The sequence below is a fragment of the Scyliorhinus torazame genome, chromosome 13 (genome assembly GCF_047496885.1).
Source record: "Scyliorhinus torazame isolate Kashiwa2021f chromosome 13, sScyTor2.1, whole genome shotgun sequence".
NCBI lineage: Eukaryota > Metazoa > Chordata > Chondrichthyes > Carcharhiniformes > Scyliorhinidae > Scyliorhinus > Scyliorhinus torazame.
The window spans coordinates 224,842,232-224,858,120 of NC_092719.1; the positions used below are offsets into that span (position 1 = coordinate 224,842,232).

Genomic DNA, 15,889 nt, shown 5'->3' on the forward strand with positions numbered 1-15,889 from the left:
CGTGGTGGCATTTTGATGGACTTGGCTAGCTGCCAATTGACTCTTCTGAAATTCCAGGACGGATCTATCCTGTTTTTGATTCTGATTGGTCGAGCCCTTCAGATGATTCAGGAAGAAGAGCACAATCTCTATTTTATTTCAGTCCTCCTTGGACACCAAGAGCAGTCGGAAGCAGGTTTAAAACGCTGTATCAGCTAGGGCTGGTGAGTTAAAACACTCTCTCTATCCAGCCAGGTCTGTGAAAGCCTAACCTCTGTTTGGGAGGCTGGGGAAGGTACAGTGTCGGTGGCTCTCCCCCGACATCTCTAGAGGTCTGGATCAAAGAACTCTTTTCTCTTTCTCTTTAGTACAGTTAATCTTGATCTGCAAAAGAGCAAAGTTCCAGAGGCAGAGTTGGTGGAAAACTCTTTTAAACTCTCCGGTAGAGAATTCTAGTACTATCTTAGTGAGACTGAGCGTCAATCTGATGGAGGCCTATACAAGCAGAGGGATTTCTGCAGCCTGCAAGGTCGAATTGAAGGCGGATTCTAAAAGATCCAAACCAACCGAGGATTTCAAAATCCTTCGGCTACAAAGCCTACCACCTCACACCTTTTTAATCCTTGTTATTTTTTAACCTTTCCTACCCCTCCACTATGTGTCTGTCTTGTGTGTGTCTGGATTGAAGATGGGAAGGGGTTTGGGAAATAGTTAGATTAGTAAATTATTGTTCTATTATTTCCATTACATGTCCATCTCTTCCTTGTTATAAATAAACAGTTTTTTTTCATCTTTTACTTACAAATTGGTGCCTGTAAGTCATCTCAGGGAAATATACAAAATATTGGTTAATTCACTTATGTCGGGTCTCCGGGGTCTGTGGGGCTGAAGTTGACCGCGCACTCGCCCAGGGTGTGGTAACAGATTAAAAACAATTCTGAAGACATTCTTGTTTATTTTAGTACAGGATAGTCTGCCTGATTGCACATAACCGATAATTATTCCTGTTGTACCTTGCAGTTCCATCTTGTGGAGTGAATATTGGCTGTTAACAGACAGAATGAAACTACTGATAGCTCTGCTGGTGTTGGGTAAGTCTCGCCCTGTCTCTCTCTCCCCCTCACCCTCTCTTCTCCCTCTCTCTCAAAAATCATTCACTGAGCACACCGATGCATTACCGCTGCGATTGGATACCAGGTGTTATTAATGAGACGTAGAACGAGGAGGAGTCCATTCAGCCCCTCAAGCCTGTTCCATCATTGAGTTAGATCATGGCGGGTCTGTTACCCGTTTTTGGACCAAAACCTTAACATCCTCATTCAACAAATATATATCAGTCCAAGGTTTTGAAATTTACAATTGGTCCTGGTCTCTGCAGCTTTTCAGGGGGTGAGAATGTTCCAGATTTCCTGGAATCAGCATTGATCCAGTGAATCTGTGTAAGCGAGTGTCAGGTTCATTGAGTGCTTGGGTGTTCCTGTGACTGGATGTGGGTATTGAATAATTCACCACCTTCCCGGGTCATTCAGCAGCTTTGGTGTAATCGGAGTGCACGCCATGGTGTAAACTTTGAATTTTAAGCTTCACTCAATAGCCATGTTTGATTTCATGGCCACATTCCTTTTTCTAAAATGTCTGTGAAAAGAATTGCGGGCAGGATTGTTCACTGCCCGATGCTGATATCGTAACCGGCGATGGGACGGAGAATCCCTCCCGATGCCCAAATTGGGAGCGGCGCCGGTTTTCGAGGCTCCGCCCCCTCCAAAATGGCATCACTGCGTCACGTGCCGCATGTTGTTGAAACAGCGTTGGTGCGTCATGGGAAGGCCCTCCCGCGATGCTCCGCCCTCGGTGGGCTAAGTTCCCGACTGCGAGGTTGACATGTGGTCTGAGCGCTCGGTAACCCGGCGTGGAAACTGCGGACTGTGTTCAGCGCTGCCACACTCGGCCAGGATCCGTGCCGCTGGCCGGGGAGGGGGGGGGGGGCTTCCGCCAGAGCTGGGGGGACTGGTGGGGTCGCCATACTCGAAAGAGTATTCGGTAAGCAGCCAATAACGAGGCCCAGTGTTGAATCCTTGTGGAAGCGATTGCCAAGATTGCCTTGTCTTCATGGAAGAAAACCAGCAACAACTTTTGATCAGTGATAATAAAGAAATGGCGGCCAGAGGCTACTAATGAAACCGCTTTACACCAAACATAACCGCCAGTCCTTCGTTCTCTATCTGACCGTATTTTCTCTCAGCCACAACCAACGTACGTGCGGCAAAGGTGATTGGACGTTCACAGCCATAGCTCAACCAATGAGACAGGACTGTCACAATCCCATGAGGTGATGCATCGCACGTGACGAATAGCAGTTTCATAGGACAGCCGCCATTTCACCTTCGTAAATGCCTCATCCTGGGCTTTGTTCCATTCCCAAGGCTGGTGCATCTTGAGGAGCAAGTGAAGGAGGTCGGCAAACATGGGATGAACTGGCCATAGTAATTGACCAACCCAAGAAAAGGGTGAAGCTCGGTGGCGTCTCGTGGGGCGGGGGCCATTTTGATGGCTCTTACTTTCTCGGCGACCAGGTGCAGGCCGTCTCGGTTCACCCGCCACCCTAAATATGCCACTTCTTTCACGTGAAACCTGCACTTTGCACGGTGAACACAGACCCCATACTCTGTAAACGCTTCAATACCGCCTCAAGGTTCTGCAGATGTTCTTGGTCCCTGTGACTAACACATTGTCTAAATAAACCACAATACACGGCAATCCACGCAGGATGTTCACCACAACGCGCTGGAAAGCAGCGCACGCCCAGGATACTCCGAACGGAAGCCGGGTGTACTCATGGAGCCCCTTGTGCGTATTGGTCGTGACGTACTTCCGTGGTGATTTATCCAGTTCTGGCTGTAGATAACATTTGCTTGTGTCTAATTTCGTAAATGTGCAGCCATCGCCCAATGTAGCCTAAAAATCCTTGATGGTAAAGGATACAGTCTAATCTCGAAGCCGTGTTCCCCGTCAATTTATACTCCACACGGAGGTGGACTGTCTTATTCAGCTTCATTACGGGGACCACTGGTGTCACCCACTCGGCGAAGCTCACAGTCCGAATGATGCCCAAACTCTCCAAACGGCGAAGTTCCGTCTCGACTTTCTCCAGTAAAGCAGAGGGAGCGGGACGGGCACGGGATTATCAGGGCTGGTCCTCCAGGTCCACCTGGATCTTGGCCACGACCCGTTTAATTGTACCCAAACCGGGCTGGAAAACCTCCAGGAATTTGCTCAGAACCTCCCAGACCACCAGATCCCACCTGGAGGATATGCTGCCAATCCTACTGCAGCTGCAGCAGCCAATCACAACCCAACAGGCTAGTGCCACTTCCTTGCATGACAATGAGGGGAAGGCAAACAGGGGTGTGGGTGGATCCCACGATATTCAGTCGTTCCCCGGTATAATTGGACAATGAGCTACTGTATCAACCAAAACCAAAGTGTTCGCGCCCCGTTTAATAAGGTCAAAGGTGCTCTGTCTGCGTCACCACAGAAACAGCAGCACCAGTATCCAACTCCAACTGGAGCATCTGGCCGTTCACCTGCACCGGAACTCGAATAGGGGCCACACGGGGTGGCACCAAACAGTTCAGCCGAATCTCAGCCTCATCCTCGCCCTCGTCAGGGTGATCCAGATGCCCAACCCGGGACTGGCGCCTACCTCACCGGGGCACCTGGAGCGCTGGCCCTCCCGCTGTCTGCGGTTCCGCCTAGACCAGCGCCTGTACGTCACAAGGGCCAGAATCACTTCAGCCTAGTCCGGGGACGTCCCGTGTCTCAAAGGCTGTCCCCTCATCCAGAGTCGGAGTCGCTGTGGCAGTCAGTCCGATCATGGGGATACCATGTGAGGGGCAATGCCCCAAAATGTTAATCTCCATCCGTTGTATCTCCTGGCCACCGCGTTCAAACGCGTTCTCAGGACAAGGAGATCTGGAGCTGAAAAGTCAGCGAGGTTTCACCCAAAAGTTTGTTTTGTGTGTTGAAACCGCGGACCAGCCGGTCACAGAGCATATCAGACAAAGCAGCTCATACTCACAAAACACGACCATCTTCCGTAGCTGTGATGTGAACTCAGTGCCGGACTCAGCAGGGGCCTCTCTGCCGTATTAAATCGATACCTTTGAACGATCACTGACGGGGTCGGGTTAAAGTATTGCGCCACAAGTAACATGAGTTGGTCAAACGAATGCTTACCTGGCACCGCCAGGCATGTGAGACTCCAGATCACCCCGAACGTGTGTGCTTCACAGGCCATCAGTAATATGACCATCTGGCGCCAATCCATGATGTTGTTGGCCTGGAAGAAGTAATGAAACCTTTCTGCATACTGGTTCCAACCTTCAACACTGGCGTCAAACGCCAACTGGCCGACCAGGTGTATGGTGAAAATAATCTGTTCCAACCTGACTCCAGAAATTCGGGGAGGTGGCTCAGCCAATTAGGTCGCAGCATCGACAGAAGAGCACCTTGGCGCCAGTTTAATAAGGTTACAGGGTGTTCACACCGAGTAAAGCAATGACCTAGATTTATGTAGAATACGGTAAATACCACGGCCGGTAGCTCCCTATTGGTTCCTCTGTACCAAAAAGTCGAGGTGTTGGGCGTCTTGAAAAATATTAAGGTAGATAAGAACCCAGGGCCTGATGGGATCTACCCCAGAATACTGAAGGAGGCTGGAGAGGAAATTGCTGAGGCCTTGACAGGAATCTTTGGATCCTCGCTGTCTTCAGGGGATGTCCCGGAGGACAGGAGAATAGCCAAAGTCGCTCCTTTGTTTAAGAAGGATAGCAAGGATAATCCAGGGAACTACAGGCCGGTGAGCCTTATGTCAGTGGTAGGGAAATTACTGGAGAGAATTCTTCGAGACAGGATCTACTCCCATTTGGAAGCAAATGGACGTATTAGTGAGAGGCAGCATGGTTTTGTGATGGGGAGGTCGTGTCTCACTAACTTGATAGAGTTTTTCGAGGAGGTCACAAAGATGATTGATGCAGGTAGGCAAGTGGATGTTGTCTATATGGACTTCAGTAAGGCCTTTGACAAGGTCCCTCATGGCAGACTGGCGAAGTCAATTGAAATTTAAAAATATTTCTTAGAAAAACACCCAAAGTGATAACCCTCAAGAGTATTGACAGTCCGAGAGACCTTGGTGTACAGGTTACAGGTCACTGAAAGGGGCAACACAGGTGGAGAAGGTAGTCAAGAAGGCATATGGCATGCTTGCCTTCATTGGCTGGGGCATTGAGTATAAGAATTGGCAAGTCATGTTGCAGCTGTATAGAACCTTAGTTAGGCCACACTTGGAGGAGAGTGTTCAATTCTGGTCGCCACACTACCAGAAGGATGTGGAGACTTTAGAGAGGGTGCAGAAGAGAATTACCATAAGAACATAAGAACTAGGAGCAGGAGTCGGCCATCTGGCCCCTCGAGCCTGCTCCGCCATTCAATGAGATCATGGCTGATCTTTTGTGGACTCAGCTCCACTTTCCGGCCCGTACACCATAACCCTTAATCCCTTTATTCTTCAAAAAACTATCTATCTTTATCTTAAAAACATTTAATGAAGGAGCCTCTACTGCTTCACTGGGCAAGGAATTCCATAGATTCACAATCCTTTGGGTGAAGAAGTTCCTCCTAAACTCAGTCCTAAATCTACTTCCCCTTATTTTGAGGCTATGCCCCCTAGTTCTGCTTTCACCCACCAGTGGAAACAACCTGCCCGCATCTTTCCTATCTATTCCCTTCATAATTTTATATGTTTCTATAAGATCCTTCCTCATCCTTCTAAATTCCAACGAGTACAGTCCCAGTCTACTCAACCTCTCCTCGTAATCCAACCTCTTCAGCTCTGGGATTAACCTAGTGAATCTCCTCTGCACACCCTCCAGTGCCAGTACGTCCTTTCTCAAGTAAGGAGACCAAAACTGAACACAATACTCCGGGTGTGGCCTCACTAACACCCTATACAATTGCAGCAGAACCTCCCTAGTCTTAAACTCCATCCCTCTAGCAATGAAGGACAAAATTCCATTTGCCTTCTTAATCACCTGTTGCACCTGTAAACCAACTTTTTTGCGACTCATGTACTAGCACACCCAGGTCTCTCTGCACAGCAGCATGTTTTAATATTTTATCATTTAAATAATAATCCCTCTTGCTGTTATTCCTACCAAAATGGATAACCTCACATTTGTCAACATTGCATTCCATCTGCCAGACCCTAGCCCATTCACTTAGCCTATCCAAATCCCTCTGCAGACTTCCAATATCCTCTGCACTTGTTGCTTTACCACTCATCTTAGTGTCGTCTGCAAACTTGGACACATTGCCCTTGGTCCCCAACTCCAAATCATCTATATAATAATAATCACTTATTGTCACAAGTAGGCTTCAATGAAGTTACTGTGAAAAGCCCCGAGTCACCACATTCCGGCGCCTGTTCGGGGAGGCCGGTACAGGAATTGACCAGGATGTTGCCTGGTATGGAGGGCATTAGCTATGAGGAGAGGTTGAATAAACTCGGTTCGTTCTCTCTGGAACGACGGAGGTTGAGGGGCGACCCGAGAGGTCTACAAAATTATGAGGGGCATAGACAGAGTGGATAGTCAGAGGCTTTTCCCCAGGGTAGCGGGGTCAATTACAAGTGGGCATAGGTTTAAGGTGCGAGGGGCAAGGTTTAGAGGAGATGTACGAGGCAAGTTTTTTACACAGAGGGTAGTGGGTGCCTGGAACTCGCTACCGGAGGAGGTAGTGGAAGCAGGGACGATAGTGACGTTTAAGGGCATCTTGACAAATACATGAATCGGATGGGAATAGAGGGATACGGACCCAGGAAGTGTAGAAGATTTTAGTTTAGTCGGGCAGCATGGTCGGCACGGGCTTGGAGGGCCGAAGGGCCTGTTCCTGTGCTGTACTTTTCTTTGTTCTTTGTCGGTATCTTACTGTCTGACCTTTTGTACATTGGGGATTAGAGTTTCCCCGCCCCTAGCCGGGGAGCTCATACTCCACAAGAACCGCGGGGAAAACAATCATTCCTCCCCCCGTGGGCCTCATGTGGGATGTTACAGAGAGGCAGTGAGGGTATACTGAAAGAGGGAGAGAGTGTTGAGGAGGAGGGAGAGGGAGAGGGGACAGAGATAGTGGGGGAGCGACAGTTGATATTGGAATGAAATCTTGGAGAGTAATGAGGAGTGAGATGGTATCAGTGAAATATATGAAACAAAACAAAATGAAATGAAAATCGCTTATTGTCACAAGTAGGCTTCAAATGAAGTTACTGTGAAAAGCCCCTAGTCGCCACATTCTGGCGCCTGTTCGGGGAGTGGGAGTTGAATGTGGGAGTGGGAGTGGGAGTTCGGGGAGAACAGCTGAATTGGGAGTTGACCAGGGATTTAGTGAGAGGGGAGTGGAGGTCAGTGGGGAGGTGGGTGAGGCTAACTTTGTGGAGGAGGGACAAGGGATCGACGATAGCTGGACTGGAGATTGAAGCAAAACTCATGTTGAACAACACATTGAGGGCACTCTACAATTGTCCTCAACTTGAAGGAAATATCTGAGAGATATCCAGATCAGGGGTCGGAGGTTTAAGCAGGAGGTGAGCAGAATGGTTTCTGCTTGAGAAGGCTACAATGAAATTAAGTTGTTGAATGGAGAAGTTTGGAGTTGGTATAGTCAGGGTACCAGTGAAAGTTAACCCCATGGCCATTATTGCCGAGAATCACCAGGAGTGGACTCCGCACTCGTCTTTCAATCATGCGATGGGACAAAAACATCCTCCCAAGCCGGGCCTTAGTTTAACATCTCATCTAAAGACGGGAGTGTGAACAATTCCATATTCTCTCTGAGTGTCAGCCTTGATTATGAACACAATCCTCGTCAGGACATCCCAAGGTTAGCTCCCGTTTCCCACCCTACACTGCTGAGGATCTTTGTATCCTGAACTCTGTATGCCCTGCTATAAACCTTTTGTATCTGTAGCTAGGCAACCAATCGAGAACAATTACACATTTGCCTATTACTTTCACACACAATCTTTCTCCTGGCCCTCATCTGTCACTCCCCAGTGCAATTGGCAGATAGCAAAACGCTCTCAGGATTTTCATTGAGCCTGTTCAACCAGGCAAGAACCTTGCAAGAATTTGTCCCACTTTTATGTATCTTTGCCAACGCCAGCCCTGATACTGCTGCCTGGAACTGGCTCTAAGAATGAGATTCTCACCATTTCAGTCCTACTCAACGAAAATGATGAGACTTAACCTTGGCCACTAACCATGGTGGGATTTTAACAGCTGCAAATCTCCAGGTTTGTGACATTAACCCTACTCGAGACTATTCAAACAGAACGGGGCATAACGAGAGACTGCCATTGCAACCACTGAAGACAATGAACTCCCCGCTCTGCAATACCCAATGGAAAGCAGGCAGGGATTGGGGGAGGGGCAGTTTAAAATATTACCACAATTTAAATTGAAGGCACCAACATCTCACACCCGAATCCTTATTTAAAGACACAGACAAGGTTCGCATGACACCCTCAAGGATCAACGGCAATCTTAATCCAGACCATTAGGAAGAAAAAATAATGCAAGTCCACCTTCCATTTCAATAATGCCAATCACAAACTCAGGAAATGGTAAAGCGCTGATACAGCCAATGAACTATTTTTAACACTGCAATCACCATTGTCATTTGGAAATGTGACAGGCAAACAGCAAAGTGGTACGTGGCACAGTGGTTAGCACAGTTGCTTCACAGCTCCAGGGTCCCAGGTTCGATTCCGGCTCGGGTCACTGTCTGTGCGGAGTCTGCACATCCTCCCCGTGTGTGCGTGGGTTTCCTCCGGGTGCTCCGGTTTCCTCCCACAGTCCAAAGATGTGCAGGTTAGGTGGATTGGTCATGCTAAATTGCCCTTACTGTCCAAAATTGCCCTTGGTGTTGGGAAGCAATTGTGCTATCCACAATGCTACTGTGCTGCCCCCATCTGTCTCCATTCCATATCCCTTAATACCCTTGGCCAAAATAAAACTACCACCCTCAACCTTGTGAGATCCAGTTACGCCGAACATCCACAGTTCCACATTTCGTCTCCCCTCTGTTTCTGACATCACCCTGAATGGGCTGCCTCTCATTTTAAGGTTCTGCCCCCGTGTTCTGCCCACCCCCCCTCACCCCCACCCCCCATGTCAAACACCTCAGTTGGAACACCATCTCCCAAACTCGACAGAATAGGATCCCTGCCTGAGCTCCCTGTCTGCAGCCCCCGGAACCCGGACATCTCTGGTGCTGGGCACTGGACAACCTACCAGACCAGGCAATGGATAGCCCTGACCTTACCACACGCTGCTATCATCTTTTTCATTGGAGTGTCCATATTCCTTTCCACTGAAATCATAATTTTATTTTGCTTTCTTTGGCTGCTGCCAATTTCAGGAGTTAATCATTAGGAGCTCCAGGAATCAAGGTGGAGATGGGAGAATCTCGAGTCTGTAGGTGTGTGTGCCTGGGGATCACTAATGCTGAATATTTGAAATAGTTTGGATGCTTCCGTGCTGAACTTTACCTTGTGAATGCTGGCATGTTGCTCGGCAGTTTGGGAGCTGGGTCACTCCCCTTCCCTCAGCGAGACAGCTGTCTCGAGGGCTTTGAACAGAAATGCGAATCGAGGCCTGTGGCAATGCGGCAACCGACCCAATAGAGTAGATATCCCACGGGGTCTGTTAAGCAGCATTGCATGTTTGAGACACAGACAAATCCAATGGACTCCTTACAGATGAGACATTAAAGTTTGACAGTCGTGATTTGGGTGCCCAATCTTAGAGAAGAGAGTACTGTCCGAGGTTCAGTACTGAGGGAGTGCTGCACTGTCAGAGGGTCAGTACTGAGGGAGTGCTGCACTGTCAGAGGGTCAGTACTGAGGGAGTGCCGCACTGTCAGAGGGTCAGTACTGAGGGAGTGCCGCACTGTCCGAGGTTCAGTACTGAGGGAGTGCTGCACTGTCAGAGGGTCAGTACTGAGGGAGTGCCGCACTGTCAGAGGGTCAGTACTGAGGGAGTGCGGCACTGTCAGAGGGTCAGTACCGAGGGAGTGCTGCACTGTCCGAGGTTCAGTACTGAGGGAGTGCTGCACTGTCAGAGGGTCAGTACTGAGGGAGTGCTGCACTGTCAGAGGGTCAGTACTGAGGGAGCGCCGCACTGTCAGAGGGTCAGTACTGAGGGAGTGCTGCACTGTCAGAGGGTCAGTACTGAGGGAGTGCCGAACTGTCAGAGGTTCAGTACTGAGGGAGCGCTGCACTGTCAGAGGGTCAGTACTGAGGGAGTGCTGCACTGTCAGAGGGTCAGTACTGAGGGAGTGCCGCACTGTCAGAGGGTCAGTACAGAAGGAGTGCTGCACTGTCAGAGGGTCAGTACTGAGGGAGTGCTGCACTGTCAGAGGGTCAGTACTGAGGGAGTGCAGCACTGTCAGAGGGTCAGTACTGAGGGAGTGCTGCACTGTCAGAGGGTCAGTACTGAGGGAGTGCTGCACTGTCCGAGGTTCAGTACTGAGGGAGTGCTGCACTGTCAGAGGGTCAGTACTGAGGGAGTGCTGCACTGTCCGAGGTTCAGTACTGAGGGAGTGCTGCACTGTCAGAGGGTCAGTACTGAGGGAGTGCTGCACTGTCAGAGGGTCAGTACTGAGGGAGTGCTGCACTGTCAGAGGGTCAGTACTGAGGGAGTGCTGCAGTGTCAGAGGGTCAGTACTGAGGGAGTGCCGCACTGTCTGAGGGTCAGTACTGAGGGAGTGCTGCACTGTCCGAGGTTCAGTACTGAGGGAGTGCTGCACTGTCAGAGGGTCAGTACTGAGGGAGTGCTGCACTGTCAGAGGGTCAGTACTGAGGGAGTGCTGCACTGTCAGAGGGTCAGCACTGAGGGAGTGCTGCAGTGTCAGAGGGTCAGTACTGAGGGAGTGCCGCACTGTCTGAGGGTCAGTACTGAGGGAGTGCTGCACTGTCCGAGGTTCAGTACTGAGGGAGTGCTGCACTGTCAGAGGGTTAGTACTGAGGGAGTGCTGCACTGTCAGAGGGTCAGTACTGAGGGAGTGCTGCACTGTCAGAGGGTCAGCACTGAGGGAGTGCTGCACTGTCAGAGGGTCAGTACTGAGGGAGTGCTGCACTGTCAGAGGGTCAGTACTGAGGGAGTGCTGCAGTGTCAGAGGGTCAGTACTGAGGGAGTGCTGCACTGTCAGAGGGTCAGTACTGAGGGAGTGCTGCACTGTCAGAGGGTCAGTACTGAGGGAGCGCTGCACTGTCAGACGGTCAGTACTGAGGGAGTGCTGCACTGTCAGAGGGTCAGCACTGAGGGAGTGCTGCACTGTCAGAGGGTCAGTACTGAGGGAGCGCCGCACTGTCAGAGGGTCAGTACTGAGGGAGCGCCGCACTGTCAGAGGGTCAGTACTGAGGGAGTGCTGCACTGTCAGAGGGTCAGTACTGAGGGAGTGCTGCACTGTCAGAGGGTCAGTACTGAGGGAGTGCTGCACTGTCAGAGGGTCAGTACTGATGGAGTGCTGCACTGTCAGAGGGTCAGTACTGAGGGAGTACTGCACTGTCAGAGGGTCAGCACTGAGGGAGTGCTGCACTGTCAGAGGGTCAGTACTGAGGGAGCGCCGCACTGTCAGAGGGTCAGTACTGAGGGAGCGCCGCACTGTCAGAGGGTCAGTACCGAGGGAGTGCTGCACTGTCCGAGGTTCAGTACTGAGGGAGTGCTGCACTGTCAGAGGGTCAGTACTGAGGGAGTGCTGCACTGTCAGAGGGTCAGCACTGAGGGAGTGCTGCACTGTCAGAGGGTCAGTACTGAGGGAGTGCTGCACTGTCAGAGGGTCAGTACTGAGGGAGCGCCGCACTGTCAGAGGGTCAGTACTGAGGGAGTGCTGCACTGTCAGAGGGTCAGTACTGAGGGAGCGCCGCACTGTCAGAGGGTCAGTACTGAGGGAGTGCTGCACTGTCAAAGGGTCAGTACTGAGGGAGTGCTGCACTGTCAGAGGGTCAGTACTGAGGGAGTGCCGCACTGTCAGAGGGTCAGTACTGAGGGAGTGCTGCACTGTCAGAGGGTCAGTACTGAGGGAGTGCCGGACTGTCAGAGGGTCAGTACTGAAGGAGTGCCGCACTGTCAGAGGGTCAGTACTGAGGGAGTGCTGCACTGTCAGAGGGTCAGTACTGAGGGAGTGCCGCACTGTCAGGGATTCAGTACTGAGGGAGTGCTGCACTGTCAGAGGGTCAGTACTGAGGGAGTGCCGCACTGTCAGAGGGTCAGTACTGAGGGAGTGCTGCACTGTCAGAGGGTCAGTACTGAGGGAGTGCCGCACTGTCAGAGGGTCAGTACTGAGGGAGTGCTGCACTGTCAGAGGGTCAGTACTGAGGGAGCGCTGCACTATCAGAGGGTCAGTACTGAGGGAGTGCTGCACTGTCAGAGGGTCAGTACTGAGGGAGTGCCGCACTGTCAGAGGGTCAGTACTGAGGGAGTGCTGCACTGTCAGAGGGTCAGTACTGAGGGAGTGCCGGACTGTCAGAGGGTCAGTACTGAGGGAGTGCTGCACTGTCAGAGGGTCAGTACTGAGGGAGTGCTGCACTGTCAGCGGGTCAGTACTGAGGGAGTGCTGCACTGTCAGAGGGTCAGTACTGAGGGAGTGCTGCACTGTCAGAGGGTCAGTACTGAGGGAGTGCTGCACTGTCAGAGGGTCAGTACTGAGGGAGTGCCGCACTGTCAGAGGGTCAGTACTGAGGGAGTGCCGCACTGTCCGAGGTTCAGTACTGAGGGAGTGCTGCACTGTCAGAGGGTCAGTACTGAGGGAGTGCCGCACTGTCAGAGGGTCAGTACTGAGGGAGTGCGGCACTGTCAGAGGGTCAGTACCGAGGGAGTGCTGCACTGTCCGAGGTTCAGTACTGAGGGAGTGCTGCACTGTCAGAGGGTGTGTACTGAGGGAGTGCTGCACTGTCAGAGGGTCAGTACTGAGGGAGCGCCGCACTGTCAGAGGGTCAGTACTGAGGGAGTGCTGCACTGTCAGAGGGTCAGTACTGAGGGAGTGCCGAACTGTCAGAGGTTCAGTACTGAGGGAGCGCTGCACTGTCAGAGGGTCAGTACTGAGGGAGTGCTGCACTGTCAGAGGGTCAGTACTGAGGGAGTGCCGCACTGTCAGAGGGTCAGTACAGAAGGAGTGCTGCACTGTCAGAGGGTCAGTACTGAGGGAGTGCTGCACTGTCAGAGGGTCAGTACTGAGGGAGTGCAGCACTGTCAGAGGGTCAGTACTGAGGGAGTGCTGCACTGTCAGAGGGTCAGTACTGAGGGAGTGCTGCACTGTCCGAGGTTCAGTACTGAGGGAGTGCTGCACTGTCAGAGGGTCAGTACTGAGGGAGTGCTGCACTGTCCGAGGTTCAGTACTGAGGGAGTGCTGCACTGTCAGAGGGTCAGTACTGAGGGAGTGCTGCACTGTCAGAGGGTCAGTACTGAGGGAGTGCTGCACTGTCAGAGGGTCAGTACTGAGGGAGTGCTGCAGTGTCAGAGGGTCAGTACTGAGGGAGTGCCGCACTGTCTGAGGGTCAGTACTGAGGGAGTGCTGCACTGTCCGAGGTTCAGTACTGAGGGAGTGCTGCACTGTCAGAGGGTCAGTACTGAGGGAGTGCTGCACTGTCAGAGGGTCAGTACTGAGGGAGTGCTGCACTGTCAGAGGGTCAGCACTGAGGGAGTGCTGCAGTGTCAGAGGGTCAGTACTGAGGGAGTGCCGCACTGTCTGAGGGTCAGTACTGAGGGAGTGCTGCACTGTCCGAGGTTCAGTACTGAGGGAGTGCTGCACTGTCAGAGGGTTAGTACTGAGGGAGTGCTGCACTGTCAGAGGGTCAGTACTGAGGGAGTGCTGCACTGTCAGAGGGTCAGCACTGAGGGAGTGCTGCACTGTCAGAGGGTCAGTACTGAGGGAGTGCTGCACTGTCAGAGGGTCAGTACTGAGGGAGTGCTGCAGTGTCAGAGGGTCAGTACTGAGGGAGTGCTGCACTGTCAGAGGGTCAGTACTGAGGGAGTGCTGCACTGTCAGAGGGTCAGTACTGAGGGAGCGCTGCACTGTCAGACGGTCAGTACTGAGGGAGTGCTGCACTGTCAGAGGGTCAGCACTGAGGGAGTGCTGCACTGTCAGAGGGTCAGTACTGAGGGAGCGCCGCACTGTCAGAGGGTCAGTACTGAGGGAGCGCCGCACTGTCAGAGGGTCAGTACTGAGGGAGTGCTGCACTGTCAGAGGGTCAGTACTGAGGGAGTGCTGCACTGTCAGAGGGTCAGTACTGAGGGAGTGCTGCACTGTCAGAGGGTCAGTACTGATGGAGTGCTGCACTGTCAGAGGGTCAGTACTGAGGGAGTACTGCACTGTCAGAGGGTCAGCACTGAGGGAGTGCTGCACTGTCAGAGGGTCAGTACTGAGGGAGCGCCGCACTGTCAGAGGGTCAGTACTGAGGGAGCGCCGCACTGTCAGAGGGTCAGTACCGAGGGAGTGCTGCACTGTCCGAGGTTCAGTACTGAGGGAGTGCTGCACTGTCAGAGGGTCAGTACTGAGGGAGTGCTGCACTGTCAGAGGGTCAGCACTGAGGGAGTGCTGCACTGTCAGAGGGTCAGTACTGAGGGAGTGCTGCACTGTCAGAGGGTCAGTACTGAGGGAGCGCCGCACTGTCAGAGGGTCAGTACTGAGGGAGTGCTGCACTGTCAGAGGGTCAGTACTGAGGGAGCGCCGCACTGTCAGAGGGTCAGTACTGAGGGAGCGCCGCACTGTCAGAGGGTCAGTACTGAGGGAGTGCTGCACTGTCAAAGGGTCAGTACTGAGGGAGTGCTGCACTGTCAGAGGGTCAGTACTGAGGGAGTGCCGCACTGTCAGAGGGTCAGTACTGAGGGAGTGCTGCACTGTCAGAGGGTCAGTACTGAGGGAGTGCCGCACTGTCAGGGATTCAGTACTGAGGGAGTGCTGCACTGTCAGAGGGTCAGTACTGAGGGAGTGCCGCACTGTCAGAGGGTCAGTACTGAGGGAGTGCTGCACTGTCAGAGGGTCAGTACTGAGGGAGTGCCGCACTGTCAGAGGGTCAATACTGAGGGAGTGCTGCACTGTCAGAGGGTCAGTACTGAGGGAGCGCTGCACTATCAGAGGGTCAGTACTGAGGGAGTGCTGCACTGTCAGAGGGTCAGTACTGAGGGAGTGCCGCACTGTCAGAGGGTCAGTACTGAGGGAGTGCTGCACTGTCAGAGGGTCAGTACTGAGGGAGTGCCGGACTGTCAGAGGGTCAGTACTGAGGGAGTGCTGCACTGTCAGAGGGTCAGTACTGAGGGAGTGCTGCACTGTCAGCGGGTCAGTACTGAGGGAGTGCTGCACTGTCAGAGGGTCAGTACTGAGGGAGTGCTGCACTGTCAGAGGGTCAGTACTGAGGGAGTGCCGGACTGTCAGAGGGTCAGTACTGAAGGAGCGCTGCACTGTCAGTGGGTCAGTACTGAGGGACTGCCGCACTGTCAAAGGGTCAGTACTGAGGGAGTGCTGCACTGTCAGAGGGTCAGTAATGAGGGAGTGCTGCACTGTCAGAGGGTCAGTACTGAGGGAGCGCTGCACTGTCAGTGGGTCAGTACTGAGGGAGTGCCACACTGTCAGAGCGTCAGTACTGAGGGAGTGCTGCACTGTCAGAGGGTCAGTACTGAGGGAGTGCCGCACTGTCAGAGATTCAGTACTGAGGGAGTGCTGCACTGTCAGAGGGTCAATACTGAGGGAGCGCTGCACTGTCAGAGGGTCAGTACTGAGGGAGTGCTGCACTGTCAGAGGGTCAGTACTGAGGGAGTGCCGCACTGTCAGAGGGTCAGTACTGAGGGTGAGCTGCACT

At 52.4% G+C, this 15,889-nt stretch overlaps 1 protein-coding gene across 1 annotated transcript in view; it reads left to right on the forward strand.

Annotated features, from left to right (window-relative positions):
* lamb2l (laminin, beta 2-like) overlaps window positions 1–15,889 on the forward strand; it is a 334,455-nt gene that overhangs the window by 14,608 nt on the left and 303,958 nt on the right. The window contains exon 2 of the mRNA XM_072473107.1: window positions 1,000–1,070. Within this exon, the coding sequence (XP_072329208.1) occupies window positions 1,000–1,070 (71 nt within the window). The remainder of the gene's footprint in view (window positions 1–999; window positions 1,071–15,889) is intronic.